Consider the following 17,544-nt stretch of genomic DNA (forward strand, 5'->3'; position numbering starts at 1 on the left):
CTTCCACACTGCTTGAGTCATCCAGTACTGTGACAGTAGTGGTGTAATACAGTTTTAATGTCAAGACTGCTACAGTGAGGGGAGGGTTAAAGGGATGTGATGAGTTTTGATGTAACTGAATTCTGTAGCTATGCGCTCATAGTCATTCAAACCAGTTGATTTCTGTTGAGGTCAAAACAGACCATAATCAAACCAGGGCTTGAGAGCCCTAAAGTCTGGTTTGGTCTACACACAAAGCTTTATTTGTATGCATATGCATGATTACATTAAGGCTTAATCAGCATGCACATCTTCAACACATTTTAATGAAACTTCCTTGGCTGTTGCAGACTGATTTCCACACAAGTGATCTATGGGTAAAGGAGATTTATCTTGCTTGAGATGCAAGACTACTTGATTTGCACAGTTATGCATAAACTCAAGAGTCAAAATTATGTTGGACAAGATCTTCATGTAAAGGAGGCTAGTAAAGCTGTCTGCAATGACTGATCCTTGTTTTGTGGGAAGGAGTGCTCATAAATAACACAACATCAGAGCAGGCTAGATCTGAGCAAGTAAGAGATAAGCTGTAACAACTGGGGCCTTCCAAATTCTGCTAGCAAGAGTATACTGTGTTAGCGAGAGAGAGAGAGAGAGAGAGAGAGAGAGAGAGAGAGAGAGAGAGAGAGAGAGAGAGAGAGAGAGAGAGAGAGAGAGAGAGAGAGAATTGTTAATGTAAATATCTTGGTCAGTAAGCAGGAAAGAACACTCTATCTGTTTCCTTGTTTTTATCTTCACCATGTGATTAGGGAAAGCGTGATTATAATTAAACATTAACCTGGTTTCTGTGAGAGTTGCTATTGTATTCTCACTAATGTTTCTTGTTTTGCCTACAGCCAAAAGAACCAGGAACAAGACAAAAAAAACCAAACACCAACTTGTTTGTATAACAAATAGAAAATCACCACTGACCCACAAATGGAAACTATGTCTTTATCAAATGCTCTCAGATCTAAGTGCTATTGAGCTGCTTTTAAAAATTACCAAATGCAAAGATGGAACATTGTACAGCCTAGTGGAGGTGCCATCCTACACCCTCAGTGTCATCAGAAAAGATTAGAGGGCAGCCAAGGCCAGCAATTCTAAGAAGAAAGAGAGAGAGAGGGAGAGAGCGCTAGTGTGTGTGTGTGTGTGTGTGTGTGTGTGTGTGTGTGGTGTCTGTGTGTGTGTGTGTGTGTGTGTGTGTGTGTGTGTGTCTGTGTGTGTGTGTGTGTGTGTGTGTGTGTGTGTGTGTGTGTGTGTGTGTGTGTGTGTTTGTGTGTGTGTGTCTATCTGTCTGTCTGTCTGTCTGTCTGTCTGTCTGTCTGTCTTCATCTGTGTGGAGTTGCTGATGGCCCACTTTGCAATAGGGGCTACAGAATCAATGCCTTAATGACTACTTTACAGTTCAGCAGACACAGTGGCTGTATCAAACCTGAACAGAAGCCCTCCTTTTGGTATCTAAATCAGCAGCTGCTCTGGCTGAGGAGCGTAATTAATGTAGCAGCATCATCAGCACTTACATCCCCCTGCAGGTTTGCACACGGGCCTAATAAAGGGAGCTGGAGGCAACACCGGAGGAATTAACGGCATATTAGCACAGGCTGCCTTCCCCCAATGACTGCCCTCTGCTGCACACTGGCTCCAGAATGGTGCTTCTCACATCTTAGTCGTATCTTTTTAAGACCTGAAAACCATCCCAGTGCTTAAGCACACATTCTTAGTGATCTTTTTCAATTAGATGGTCAAGGTGGAAATGCTGTTAGCTTTAGGAATAAACTACGCATTCCTTACTTTAGGAGGTGTATCCTGGCAAAAATGAATATGTACAGAATCTACATCCTTGCTACCCATTTTCTAGCGTGACCTACCACACAAATAATGAAATATTTTTGATTCCTGTGGGATCCATATTATTAGAACCATGTAAAACCTTAAAGACCATAGCAGAAACTTCTTAGAGTGATGACCGCGAAAGGAACTAGCTCAGTGATTTCACTTGGAGCAATCACGCACACTTGCATTTAACCATCCTTTCTGTACTCTAGCACAAACAATTCTTACCCTTATCTACAAACTGAGAAAAATCCACGACTTCATATTGGGTCAGCGTCAGCCCTGTTCTTGTTGCAGAGGGCAGGTCTGCAGGGGCTCCCTATAAATCATCAGCCCAGCTAATACGGCCAAGGACAGTTGCCCGTGCATTTCGGGGGCAGATTTATCACGCTCCACTCGATAGGTATAATCATGCTGCTGGGTGCTGAGGCAGCGGTGCTCCTTACGATCTCATTCAACTTAAAAAGTCATTACAGGCTATACGACAAGAGGTGAGCAGGAATAATCACTGGACCGTCTTTATTGGGATGGCCGACCAGTTGGGCATTTGGGCTGGTAAAAAGGCGTGAGATCACAAGTGAGCAGTAATAAGAATGTATTTTACCATGGCTTTGACAAAGAATTCAGGTTGTTCATAGCTATTATGTGTGCTGAGACTGTGATATTAGTGCAACTGTGACAGACCAGAACAAGGCTTATCTGTAGTGTATGGCACATTATGATACATTACACATGATATTAAGAAAACATCACAAGCGTTCTTAGGATTTTCTTCTGTGAAACCCATTGAGAATATCCATATAATGATATTTGTTATAAATACTGACGCTTGGCACTGTAGATAAAAATCAATATTATATTAATTAGACTGTATATTATCATGCTCATGCATGAGGGGTAAAATAATTCAGTCAGCATGAAACACTCCTGCACTCGGCTGACAAACAACAGAAAATAATTTATTCAAATTTAAGTCAAATGCCCTCTATGACATGAAATACTGAAAAGGGCTGACATTAATAGACAACGTACACGAACAGGTGAAATTTATACAGGAGGAGAGTAGCCTAAATAAGAGCACAGTAAAATGCAAGGATTACAAATAGCTGAATATAAGACAAGGTGAGAGAGCCCTTCGATCAACTGGAGAACAGTTTGATATGATTGTCGTCATGCTCCAGTCCTATAAGCAATAAAAGACAAACAGAATTAGACACTGCAAAAGCAATTTATAGTGGGGGTGAATCTAATGTAGGCTTAACTCATGCATTTCATAGTGAAAGATTGCATAGCTGTATAACAGTTTTTTGACTGTGATGCCAGTGCTGTGCTTTTAGCCCTCTTTCATGTGCTTTCTCTTTCTCTCCCTCTCATGTCTTCTGTCCATGTCCACACCATATATATATATATATATATCTTTAGCAGCCCTAAATGAGAGAAGACGTCAGGAGTAGAGTCCATCTGAAGTGTGTCTGTTTCTGCCGTGGACATTGTAAGACTGACGAAGAAAGAAGTGTAAGACCATTAGAGCAGTCCACCTTTTGGTGCATCCTTCCTCAAAAACCACATGGGTAAATGAGACATGTGGCAGGTCTGTCAGGCAAGCTTTGTTATCCCTTCTGAAAATCTGAGCTATTGGTAGAGCTTTTCCAGTGAGAAAAAAATAGTCATGCATTGTGATATTTTGTTAGCCCTCCGCTATGTAAAATGTGCTTCCTCAGAAAACAGCAAAAAAAGGTAGATATAGCCAACGAGAGCCAAAATCCTGCTTTGCCAGCAAGTGACCACTGTTTGAACAGGACCAGGCAAGCACTCTTCAGCGCTGTAGCAGACAGGCACCACAATGGCCTCTATGTTTCCAAAGTTTGCAGGAGGGCTTCAAGTTGTAATTAAGTTGGACTCCAAATAAGTTCAACTGAGGAATTTCCCAATGAAGTTGAAGCTTTCTCAGATTCGTATATGGAAAGTGCTGTATAAGAGAGAGAGAGAGAGAGAGAGAGAGAGAGAGAGAGAGAGAGAGAGAGAGAGAGAGAGAGAGAGAGAGAGAGAGAGAGAGAGAGAGAAAGATGTTTAAGCCATTATTTATTATGAATAATTGATCTTATTTTCTTAAGTTTAATGTGCTATGGCACTTCTTGATCTAAGTAAACTAGAACATTACTGCATTTAAAGTATGTGACATTTAGTGCCAATCACAAGTTTTAGAACAGTGGTAAAGGCATTAAAACAGAGAAGGAAACTATGCCCTATTCTGAGTTATAACCTTGCAATAGAACATCATTAATGCTGTCTGACTCAGCAAAGGACTGAAGTTGTCCATATGTCTATTGGCAGCATAAGTACAACGGAATATAAAGATACATTGACAATAATCTTTGAAAGGAACAGATGGCGTTCAATATCATTTTCACTGAATGGTAAATTATGTTCAAATGACCTGGGATAAATAATAGAATAACTGAACAAGGCCATGTAAAATGGTTACTTCTATTTCAGTCTTGATTTGGAGGTCTATTATTTAACCCTTGTCCTTGTCTGTGTGGCTGGATTCAGAAAGAGATTTTGTTGAAGCACTGTCACAGTAACTGTGAGCCATCTAACATACACCAATGTATTATACTTTATGAGACATGGCAAAGTGATTTTCTAGAACGTTCTACTGTTCTCTCTCTGTGCAGTGGCCTTAGCTGACACCTTACCACCAACCACACTTAAAGGCACAATTAAACTGACTTTGCACTTTACAGATTTTTTTTCTTAAACTATATGCCAGCAGCAGTACAGTACCATATATGAAAACTGCATTTTATTTAATCGCCAGTACATAGTGAAATTACTAGATCTGAATTAAGTCCCCTAAAGGGAACAGAATAAAAATCCTCCACTTGAGTAATTTTAACTCTGGCTAATCGTGGCGGTGTCTCAGATAGAGAGATAGGGATTTAGCATCACAGAACAATGGCTCAGCAGCCTTCTGCTGCTGCCCTTCCCTCTGTGGCAGTCAGGGACAGCTGTGTAGTCCCAGCAGCTTGTAAATGTCATGCAGAGGAATGGCTGGCCCATAAAACGCACTGGAACGCTTCGCAGTCAAATTACAGTAGGAGGCATACAATTCAGACAGTGCTCACACGAAAGCTTCAGTACAAACAGGCTGGTGAAAGTTAAAAAGGAGCTGATCATTGTTACCAGTTAGTAATATTAGTTGTGCATTTAGTGACAATTACATTTACAAATCCCTTTAGGTACTGATAGCAGATATGCCTTGTTATCCTAAGATGCACGGAAAGCATTCCAAATGAAGGAAACAATTTCAAATAATTATTTCACAACTCATTTTCAACGGTGTAGTAATAATGAGCCTATCAGCAAAACCCCAGAATATGCAAAACAATAAATAAAACAAACAGGGAGCAGTTAGGATGGTCTGATTTGCATAATATTAACTGACAGCCACTACATTTCACACATTATTATCAACACTAACGTTTAACTGATATATTACTTTAGTAGTTGACAGACATGCAAGAGCATGGTTCACATTCACATCACATGGTTCACATTACACCACTATTATAGTGTCTTGTGATGAATGTCCACTGTGTATAGCACAGCTCTGGCAGCCTGTCTGCCCTCTAATGAGTGACTATGGTGGCACTTCAGTCTGATCTGATGAGAGCAAGGTGCCAATGAAATGATCAACATCTCCAGTGACCAGGGTAAAACCATGTAATCATCATCATCATCATCATCATCAGGAGAGACTGCACTCCTTCTTTTCAGCCTTTCATTCCTCTGATTCAAAGGCTCTTTCTCACAAGCCCACACTTTAAGCCTGAGACCACATGTCAATAATTTCAGTAACTAACGTTCTGTACCTTAAAAAGTCAGGCGCTCTGGAGATCATGTTTTCAAAATCAGCAAAGGAGAGCTTGCTGTCTCCATCCAGGTCGGCCTCCTCAATTGCCTTCTCACACACCAAGTTCACTTCCTCTGGAGTTAGCTCCTCCTTTGTCAGCTTGTTCAGAGTCTTCTCAAGGTCCTCTTTGCAGATATAATTATCCACATTGAAATCTACAAAGGAAATGCCATTAGGAGTATGGAAATGGTTACTTTTTGTTAGACTGTTATAATATTACAGCATCATTATTACATAAAACAGTTAGAAACATTATCAGTATAAATATGACAGTTTTTAGGGCCACTAATATACAACACTGAGCTTTTACATTTGTGGGAACAGGCTAATAAAAGGAATATATTTTACCGTATATTTTGAAAGCATAAATAGCCTTTAGCTCTCTGGGGGCCATCTCACTCAGAACTGAGAACATGTCCACAAAGTCATTAAAGCTGAGGTTCCCCAGGCCATCCTCAGAGAAGGACTCTACAATCCTATTCCGGAATGGGTTTTCCTGCAGAACACAGATGGATAACATCAATACAGAAAACATTCAGGTAGAAGCACAGACACAATGTTGCGCTCCAGACATTTGCCACTGCAGGACAATTGATGCCAAATGTAGAGTTTGAAACACTACAGGAGGTAGACCTGTATCTGTAGGATGTCTGAGCAGTACTGTACGCACCCTTACAGAATCCAAGCCTGCGCATAACACACCCAGTTTTGCTGAGTGAGAGCATGTAAAATGGAGAATGGCTGAGTCTTCATGCTAGTGCCCATATATTTCCTCTGCCTGTGAACTCTCCAATGGCAGCGAAGAATTTTTATGCCCAACACAACGGGCTGACTCAACACCTCTGAGTACAGTGAAATGAGCACAACAAAGAGAGGTCAAGCTTATAGTTTGAGCTCTGGTACAAATGCTGTATAGTGTCTCATGCATAGCTAATATGCATAGCTAACTTCATTTGATTCAACATTAAAAATGGTGATGATGGCATTCATTAGATCATATAAGTTGTGCTTTACAAACACTGATCAACAACTGTTGTCCATTTACAACACATTCAAATCAACACTTTGTGTAATGAATTAATGCAAAGTTCATCCCTACAATAAACACATAAGGACAGCCAATCAACAACTGTATTTGCTACAAGCAATCATTCTGCACTAATGACACCAGATTTGTCTTAAAAGTGGTCAAAATCTGATAAAGGGGCATTTGCTTGTAGGTCCAGCATGGAAGGACCAAACTGTCAACTGTATTTGCAGCACTCTGGCTTTAGACTCAGTGGTCTGTAGTGAATCAATTCACTTCAGCACAAAAAGCCTAATTAGCAGCCAGACCTGAGAGAGAACTATGAATTATGTTTATGAAGTCTAGGGGGACTTTTGGAGACTGCGTGCTGTCAGGGGCTCATCAATTCCAATTTGAATGGTCTCCATCAATATAGGCCACTCCAGAGAGTGGGGTTTATGGCCCTCTAAGCGTGAGACATCTTTACAGGGAGGAGCAATTATACTACCTGCAAGGACACTGCATTATGGTGGCCCTGTCTGAGGTTGTAACAAGATGGCTTGTGGCATGTTAACCCCTGCAAAGTCTCAGGTGAACACAGAGGCAGGAAGCTATGTAAGATTATTTTTCCGCGCATGCCTCACATCAGGGGTTGCCCCTGCTGTTGCACAATCTTTGCACAAATACTGGTAAACGGCTGAATGTAAATCTGTACTCTACAGCAGCCCTTGCTGTTCACGTGACATTCAGTAAAATTCAGTCTTAATGCAGAAATAATGCAGAAGTAGAACCACATGTAGTAAAGCTTTTATTGCTAACTTAGATGGCCTCTCTGTGAACAAATGAGCAGATGAACCATAAATGCTTGTTTTATATTAGTTGCCATTAGTTGCCATTTTTGTTCAGAATGCTACCACAGTCTAAACCCCTTTTAGTGGATAGTACAACCAATCTATTTGCAAATAAATAAGCTTGCACTGAAGTCACAGACTTACAGATTAACAGTATGTCTCTTAACAACCATGGCAAATCCAAAGTGCCAGCTAATATGTTAAAACACTATCATGTCACAGAGCATTAACTTTTACAAGCCCAGTGATGTAATCATCCCTTCCTTCCACGGCCCGTGCTTCATCATATAAACAGCAAAGTAGTAGCATGCCTATTAAAAACCAATTTCACACTATAAAAAAGTGTCTATTCATTTTGCTTTTAAATCTAAACTGTAGTACAGGTTATCAAACAAATGTGCTGCTATTTTAACAAGAATAGCAGACATTTTATATGGCCTCATATAATATTGCAGCAGCACTCAATGTACTCCCAAACTGTGGAGTATTACCTTCAGTTCTGGCATGTTGACTATGAGAGTTAAAGGTATTTTAACATCAGGGTCATCTGTGTAGTCCATGGGAACTAAATGTGGAGCCAGTTCATGGAATCGTCCATGTAACCTGCAAAGAAGAGAACAGTAGGGTTCCCTGATTTTTAATTTTCCTTGCATATAAGCTTCATCTTTTTGCCAAATGTTTAGCATAAATTGGAAGTTATTTAGCCTCATCTGGACATATGCAACTTATATACATTATAAATAATATATATAAGTTATGTACATTATAAATAATGTGTACATCACTAAAGGTAAAGGTAACCAGGTTGCCACATACTGATAGAGACATTTATGTCTTAAAACACTGTGTTCTGGACTTCAGTCACAGTGTTCTAAATTATCAAATGTTTTTTTTTTCCTAATTATTACAAGACAGCTGTTATTTCCACATAGGCAATAATGTTCTCAGGAATGGAAGAATCCATAACAATATACAGTATATATACATATGCATATACTTTTTTATTGATTTATGATCTTGTGATGCAGTATATACAGTATCAACTATGATTTCATATTTAGAAGCAGATGTCTCATGGATGGCTGTAAAAATGCTTTTCTCATACATTTGAGAAATTCAATTATCAATGATTCCAACCTAATATAATATTTTGCTGGACAAGGGGGAATATCATAATGTGCTTGGCTGATTTCACAAGGCTGTTTTGTCCATTTCTCACAGAGGCACTTGGAGCCTTTCCAGAGCTATGATGACTCATTCTGAGCATAACAACTGGTGAGAAAAACAAGGCTCCTACTTTATTGCGATAGAAAAAATAACACACACACACACACACACACACACACACACACACACACACACACACACACACACTCACACACACACACACATACACACACATACACACATTTGCAAAAAGATGTTTCATAACAATCAGTCTAGCCAGAACACATGGGCATAAACGGGCATACACATGCACCAACACATAGTCACATCACAGAGAAAAACCAAGAGTTCAGAACAGAGGAGAACAAACTATGCTTGTGTGTCTGAAAATATATGGTATGTAAATCAAGACCAATCACATATGAACAATTGCTATTTTGGTGCTCTAAAAGAGGATAAAAGACCAAAAGGTTGCAAAGCAAGAAGATGCATCACAAAAGGTTTATCCCATCTGATTATTTTATATTTAGCAAAATCAGTTCAAATCAGTTCCTCTCTCTGATGTCCTTCTATCCTGTCAAATCCCATTCATTCATAGCCTTACACTGTTGCCATGGCAGCAGTACCCAGTCAAACCATCCATCACTAAGAACACTAATACTAAAAGGTACAGCTATTTTGTATTGAGGAATACAGAAGTGATCCATCATGTCTTTATGTGCAAATATATGAGCAATTTTTTTCATATCTTGACACATGATATTATGGTCACAGAATATAACCTAAACAAATCAGTACTGAATTACTGAGGACAGAGAGCAAAAGCTTGTTCTGTAGCCAAATCAGGACCAAATCAGGATGATAGAAAAAGAGAGACAAGACATAACTACTGGTGATAACCCTTCTCTAGCCTGGCATGATAGTGTCACACAGCTTGAGACTGTGGAGACTAGACAAGACGAAGAGTGTGTTTTATGAAGGGCATAAAACACAGGACTCCATTAGGTTGGGAGGGGATTGTCCATTTTGTTTCCTGTGCTCCACTGGCCCTGTTATCAAACCCAATCTCAGTGTCATCGTGGCTGGATGGTTCAATCACATGAATCAAGGGAGGTGTGTCGTTTCTTGCGTAAGAGCTACAAAGCGTGGAACTCTTTTAAAACACCAGATCACAGCTCAGCATCAGTGAAATAAGGGACAGTACAATATTCCACATTACGTCAACCTTCTTGCACTAATTTCCTGAAGTTTGGGTCGAGGATTTTGCACTGCTACACCCAAGCACAGAGCTAACACCACACGCAGGCGTGACAACCCTTCCTCTTGCAGTACCCTGGGAAATGCATCTTAGTAAGAAAGTGAAGAGCAGCTGCAGAGGATAACCCACAATGCCTCAGTGCATGACACTTTTCCCTATAGACAGCTCCATCTGAGGAGTAATGAAAGCGGTTGGTGGCAAAGCTCTCTGAAGCCAGGAGATAAAAGCCCATAATGGCTCAATGGTGAGGAATAAGCTGAAGTTTTAGTGGCCATTAGCACTTAATATATTAAACATCTCATTAACCTTCATACATTGAAAATAAGTGCTACCTATTTTTATAAGCATACACTTAGCTGGTGTAGTGCTTGGCATGTGAGCAGGTAGCCAGGTTTATGCCAACAACCCTTTAAATATACTCTAAAATCTGACAGTGCATTGCAGACTTCATGATTTTAATTTGGAAGGTTAATGTCTCCACAGCATCTATACTATTCAGTATGCAATTTGTAACCACCATGTAGCCTTTACATACAAAGTGAAAGAAAGGTTACTTATCTGGTTTGATGACTAATAGCATGAGCAAGATTGTACTACCTACCCAGGATGGGGACTTCATACAATACTTTATATCCCCTCCCCCAGAGGTATGGTATTACAAAAAGATGAGTAACATAATGAGTCACGTGGGGATTTTTGAACAGTGTGCTTAATGCCATCACATTAAAGTCTTTTACTACAGTTTTTCCAATGTAGATAATAAAACAATTCAAATGAAATATAAATGAGGAGGAGAACAAGTGAATACAAGTGAAAACAACATTCATTAACACGCTCAGTCATCATCGTCATCTGCACTGGGACATGGGAATCAGCTCTGCTGCTTCTCTGTTCCTCTGAGGATTCACTTTTAAAGTCAACATTACCAACTATATAACTGTCCATCACAGTTCCAATAAAAGATCATATAACTTCTATGGCGTGTGCACTGGGGAAAACAATGATAAATCTTGTATGTGTGAGGCAATATAGAAACATGGATCATATTACATTATATATTACATTATACTTTCAGAGTTTACATGAGTGTCTGAGTCATATTCAGCCTACCTGTCAAAGCTCTCACAGAAATGCTTTCTTATAGAATTCATTGTACTGGATTGTTCTTCAACTAGAAGGCCTAATTGAAACAGGAGTGATTTAGTTTACATGGGCAGAAAAGCAAGCTGAGGTAAAGAATCTCATTAAAGGAAATATCTTTCATTCCTGGGAAGCTTGACTTAAAAAAAAAACAAAAAAACAAACAAACATATAAACTTGGATAGTTCCCTGTACTACCTAAAGCAAACACACACACAAAATAAATCTACAACAACTTGAATTGCCAAAACACTCATTTAAGCAACTACTGACATGAGGTAAAAAAAAAAAAAAAAGATTACAATAGGAATTATATTTAATATTTTAATAAACTAAAATAAGGTAAGCACTCTATACACAGTGCAAATGGTTCTTTTGTTCGTTGTACTTTTACAAGCTTCCCTGCTATATGTGCTAATCTGATTTTCCACCGATCCAACTCAGAAAATCAAGGCCCAGCATCTGTATGACTATAACTTGGACATTAGCCTCTAACCCTGTGCTCTGCCCCATTCCCCTGTATCTTCTTTTAATTCCTTTGAGTAGTGACTTGATCTTCAAACAACACCAATTAATAGCATATACTGAAACCTGAGAGTGGCATGTCAATTCCATTAGAAAACTGAGAACTTTGTTTTATATATTTTATATATACAGTCAGACTGAAACACAAACAACTGTAACCTCTTATAATGTAATCTTTCCGTTCAATTCTAAGTAAATATGCATAAAGGTAATGAATTTTGGGATGGTTTGGATGTCTGCCCCTAACCAGAAGATTGGGTTCCAGTTCTGTTGCAAGGCTTGCAAAGTGATCCCTGTTCAAGTGAGAAGACCAACGCATAGGTTAAAGGGTTTCAGTGAAAACTGAACCACTCTTCTCAGAATACACATGCAAGGGCTTTTGAGAACATTCTAGTACTCTGCATTTTTGGTACACCAGCAAATGTGAAATGCAGTAAGAGCTGTAAGAACCGGATCCTTCTTTGGCGAAAGACAAAGGGGAAAAGAACGAGGGCAGCTCAGCCCTGAGCCTCAAGGCTTTATCTAATGATTGTCTCGTATAAATCTAGACGTCGTAAAACTGCTGAATCAATAACTGTGACAGACATGATAGACCAAAGGGGAGGGGAAGAAGGCAAAGTCAATAACAGCAATGTGCAACAAAAAAATTTAAAAATCAAGGACCTCTAGAAAAAAAAAACAAGATGAGAAGTAACAAAATGTTGTTGTTTTGACCTCCTAGTTGTGGTGTTGATTGTTAATTACCAATATGAGACCTTGCTGTATTTTATGACTAATAGTTTCATTAGAGACACCTGCAAGGGGAGTGATTCAATCAAATCTATTTATGAAAAATGTTTCTTTAAAATATATATGTTCCTAAAGCTATGATAATATGTCAAATTCAACCAGGGTTTTCATGTATACTGTTAATATTTATTTATGAGTTGTCATATATATATATATATATATATATATATATATATATATATAGAGAGAGAGAGAGAGAGAGAGAGAGAGAGAGAGAGAGATAGATAGATAGATAGATAGATAGATAGATAGATAGATAGATAGATAGATAGATAGATAGATAGATAGATAGATAGATAGATTTAAATAGCATTTGTACAACTCACTTTGCTTGACATCATTCTTCTTTGTCTCATCTATGTAGACTGTTTTCCACAATACAAATGTGATACATGTAATATTTACAATGTCAACAATTACAGTGGCTAAGTACAAAACACCCACACCACTGTCAAGGATGCCATATATAACAAAATCCACTTCTGGAGAGCAGCCACCCATCCCAGCAGAGCTGGCAGGGAAAATGAAAGATTGGCTCTAAATCACTGTTTGCTGCGGATCCCACTGGTCTTGCTGATAAATATGGAACATTTCTGAATGAAAAGCTTGTGTTACAAATGAACTGACTTTTTATCAACAGAGGTGTGGCATTTGGGATTAAAAATAATCCTGCATACACCCCCACAGCAACAGCGCAAGCTACAGAGAGGTCTGTGCACAGATATGGGTGTACATGTGTGAATTTGAAATGACAAAGTGTCTTGTAACTGAGCTAGTATCATGTTTGTAGTTCAACCCATTAAACGCTTTGCTGCCTGCTGCTTGTCCTGCTCTGGTGGAGATTTTGATAGAGACATGTGAAAAGAGGACATGCAGAAAGAGTGGGGCTATAAATTGTGAATGGATAGGATTTAATATCTCTGTTCTCCTTTACTAGGACACAGTCATACTCATTGTAGAACAAAATGTAATATCTGCTAACTTTAATTTGGTGTGAGACAGTGTTGTCATGCGTTATTTTTGGACAGGTTCGTGTGCAGTGTTTAGTTTATCAGTTGGAACACAGGTTTTATAACGTGACCCAAAATCCATGTAAAATATATTAATTTGATGCAAACTGAGACAAGTAATGAACATACGAAAATATTTATTTTTAACTTTCAAATATGTCTTCATTTGTATGATAAGAAACACAGAATAAGATATTTCAGATTTAAACAACCCCATAAAATAACTTATTCTTTCTCAGTGCCATTAAAATGACACCTACCATTAAAAATTCCATTAAAATATACCACAGCTAGAGCAGCCTCTAAACAAAGCAAAACAAAGCAACCAAGGCATAGATGTGATCTAAGCACACTTCTGTTCCAACCATTTCTTATGATCAATGAGTCTTAACAATAAATTCTAATTAAAACAAATGGAAGTTTAGCCATTTGATTAGTTTGTCTCAAACACCTAAGAAATGTAATGGAGAAAATTTCACATATCTAAGGCTCAAATCTAAGATGTAGTCCTAACATATCAAATGAAGACTCCCAGAATAGAAATATACAGATAACAAAACACTCATGGCTTTGAACAAAGTTCAAGATTCAGCAACCTCTGTGACCCCAGTATGTGAAATCATAGACATCATAGCTCAAACATTCTGAGTTCACACATACATAGCCCATGCATTCATAGCTCACACATACATAGCTCATACATTCTAAGCTCACATGTTCGTAGCTCGTATGTTCAGAGCTCATATATTCATAGCTCATACATTTATAACTCAATGCAGCTCAGCAGTTTCCTCCCTGCATGAAAACACTCCCATATCACAGTAAACACTCCCATACCACTGGTAAACTGGTAAATGCGAAGTAAGGAGGGCAACATAGGATCTACTCTGTCTGAGTTAGTCCACCAGAAAAGTACAGATGAAAAACAATATGCCAAAACCACTTAACTGTGTTATGGAAATAAGGAAGACTGTAACAGCGCCATGACACCAATTCACTCATAGAACTTACCGAAGGATTTCCTTACGTGTGAAAAAGGTGCAATCCTGCAAGAACAGAAAAAAATCTCTTTAAAAATATGAACACTGATAACAGAAACAACATTTGCTACCTCATTGTTTTAAACAAACATTGCCTGATCTTTAATCTATGTTAACTATGCAGTTAAGCATGAGGTCTGTATTTATATTGCATTACTACACGCAAATGAACACAGTGGGCCATTGTTACCTATAAGCATTTCATCTACAGACATGGTAGGGTTTAATGTTTCACACAGACAATGATGTTTTGTCTGAGAGCTGCTATCTCTCACGTACATGTGATATGAAACCAAACAAAATTATAGGGGAATAGATGTGCCTGTCTGCATGCCTTGAGACCTTTCACCTGCCATAAACCCACCAACACATAGCACTGTTGCTGACATAAACCTACCAACACATAGCACTGTTGTTCTCGGCTCTGTGGTTCCATATTTCCTTATCCCCATTCAATGCCAACCAGAGCTGACAGTTTTATTAGCTAGTGATGTATCTCATCTTTATGACGTTTACCCTTCTTTCTCCTGCACACATGGCTTATGCTAAACAAAAGAAATTCCAGAAATAAGGATTTATGAGCATAAGCCTTCGACTATTGTTAATTGCTCGTTAATATGAGATATTAGGTCCTGAATCTGTTCGATGTGAAGTAAGGACAGAGAGCTAAGAATTATTAGCACACTGGATAGATGACCGAGAGCTAAATTATTGCCAGGGACAGAACACAACCCACATAATTATTTCATGCACAGAGAAGAAAACAGCTGCCTGACAAAGGCACAGTTTCTTGTAATGCTCCCATGAAAGCATAACAGAACTGCTTTAGGGGTTCAAAGGTTGGAGAAACATTGTCATGCTAAAATTAAGAGTAGTTATGTGAGTCAGCAAGACTTGGCCAACTAGAATAGTCCTTCTTTCAGCCAATTGTACAAGCTCAATTCATTCTTGGCACTAGTGGGGGTTTTTTTAAGTAAATGTATATAATGATATTCCATGATCTTTGATATGCAATTAGAAGAACTGAAATTACATTAATGATCAAAATGACAATATAATAAAACATCATAATAATGAAATTGCATTAATTAATCTACTTAACTTTTTCTTGAACTGAATCAATCAGTTCAATCCCCCCGTTTTCTTAATTGTTCATTTTACATTTTTATTCTTACAAGTCAAAAAACAGTGATGTTGGGAGCATAATACATGTAAAGATTTTACTAAAAAGACTGTAAGAGTCTATAATAGTACTGTCTGAAGATTATATATGTTGAAGACACACAATTAAGAAAGAAAGAAAAAAAAAACCTTTAGTCAGCACAAGTGTGCATGCCCTGCCAAGACACGAGACATTAGATCTTACCCCTTGTCCAACCTGCTCTAGCTATTTTCATATTCAGACTTGTAAACTCAAAGCCTCACATTCTAAAGTTTCATGTTTTAACCTTGATCTTTCACGACTTGATGACATTTGAGGCAACAGTGCTGACAGTAAGACTTGTGCATCGTCCAAACGCTGAGGTTCTTATGTCGCAGACACAGTTAAAGATAAAGCTTAAATGTTTTATGTAATGAACACCTTTTCATCCAACCACAGAAAAAAAAAACGTTTATATTACCCCCGTTCAGACTGGGGATTCATCGTCTTTACCTGACATGTTTACAAAGTCCCTTCATGTTAATTTTAGCCTACATACTATACGTCGAGAAAGAGAAGTAATTGCCGTCGCAAGGCGTTAAATAGCAAGTGTTTGCATTAAAACATATATAGGTTACGCACGTGAAAAATATGTAAACTTGCAATCTTGATCTTTGGTTTGATCGATTTTGTGATGGTCAGCAGTTTTCTCCATGCTTTATCATTAAGATTAAGTAACTGGTGGAAAACGTAGAATATTTAGAAAAAAAGCTCTTACCTGGTAGGCGTCTAACTGTTCATCAGTAAATATCGTTTGCTTATTACCCATCTTAGTCGAGTAATTTTCCTCTTGGACAGATGCATCACATTGGAAGTTAGAGGAATCCTTTGTTTTCTAGGCATTTATGGCATGTATACGATGTGGCCAAACGAGAAAACTGTGACCACGTATAGAATTTCAGAACTCCGACTTACTTATGGGTGTTTGAAATGCAGATAACACTCTCCATAAATACTTGAGTGCAACGTGATCGAGGTTCCTCCGCTGCTTAAATGTAGGGGGTCATGAATAGCAGAATAGCCCACAGCCTGCTCACTCACTCCCGTTTCAGCACCGACTGCTATCCATAGCTACTCGTACTGCCAATATCAAAGGTGATATCAATATGCTACAAGGAAAATTCAACGTTGGTACCACTAGGTGGTATTGTGCTTCAAGGGCCAAATCAATAGCCTTTGAGAAAAAAGGAAGCTTCTTGGCAGTCGCTGAAATGAGTTTAGATAGATTCCATGCAGCAACTGTAGCCTAAAAGGATCAGAAGGTAGTAAAATGTCGTAGCGGATGCAAGGTTTCGGACAGAAGCTGACAAAGGGGCCTTATATATATATAAATATATATATATATATATATATATATATATATATATATATATATATATATATATATATATATATATATATAAAACACACTTTTATTTATGTGTATTTTGTGTGTACGCGCGCGCGGCTTTTAGACAATGGACGTTTAGGCACGTTTAGGCAACTTTTCAGGTAGTCTTCAATTTAAGCAGGCAATTTAATAAAATAAATATTACAGCCTTTTCTCTTTCTTTCTTTCTTTATTTTTGATTACAGCTGCTCGTCGTGTTCAGCAGCTCACAACGTAGGGATAACACGGGTTATCTGTAATGATTAAATAGCCGGCAGGAACAACTCTGTGACCTTGGCAACGTTACTGGTAACCATTTAAAATGCATAGAAATAGAACTTCCTGGTGTGATAAAATTAAAGATGCCAAATTAGTTTGTATTAATAAATTACAGAATCAATACTTTTTAAAAAATTCC

General features: G+C 38.3%; 1 protein-coding gene across 4 annotated transcripts; it reads right to left on the reverse strand.

Moving 5' to 3' along the window:
- Positions 1-2,792: 2,792 nt before the first annotated feature.
- Positions 2,793-16,800, reverse strand: cib2 (calcium and integrin binding family member 2). 4 transcript variants are annotated; one of them, XR_003410182.2, is made up of 7 exons: positions 16,476-16,800; positions 14,528-14,562; positions 8,119-8,230; positions 6,119-6,266; positions 5,730-5,925; positions 3,393-3,823; positions 2,793-3,037 (listed from the first exon to the last, which is right to left on the reverse strand). XR_003410182.2 is itself a non-coding variant. In XM_027003281.2 (7 exons), exons 2-7 carry the CDS (start codon positions 16,524-16,526, stop codon positions 3,802-3,804), a joined length of 564 nt encoding a protein of 187 aa, XP_026859082.1. In that variant the 5' UTR covers positions 16,527-16,546; positions 16,673-16,800; the 3' UTR covers positions 2,793-3,801. The 4 variants fall into 4 exon arrangements, 3 of the variants coding, with proteins under 3 accessions (XP_026859082.1, XP_026859081.1, XP_026859083.1); XM_027003281.2 differs by having other exon boundaries at positions 2,793-3,823; positions 16,476-16,546; positions 16,673-16,800; XM_027003280.2 differs by having other exon boundaries at positions 2,793-3,823.
- Between the last annotated feature and the right edge of the window lie 744 nt (positions 16,801-17,544).

This window comes from Electrophorus electricus, chromosome 2 (assembly GCF_013358815.1).
Source record: "Electrophorus electricus isolate fEleEle1 chromosome 2, fEleEle1.pri, whole genome shotgun sequence".
Classification (NCBI taxonomy): Eukaryota; Metazoa; Chordata; class Actinopteri; order Gymnotiformes; family Gymnotidae; genus Electrophorus; species Electrophorus electricus.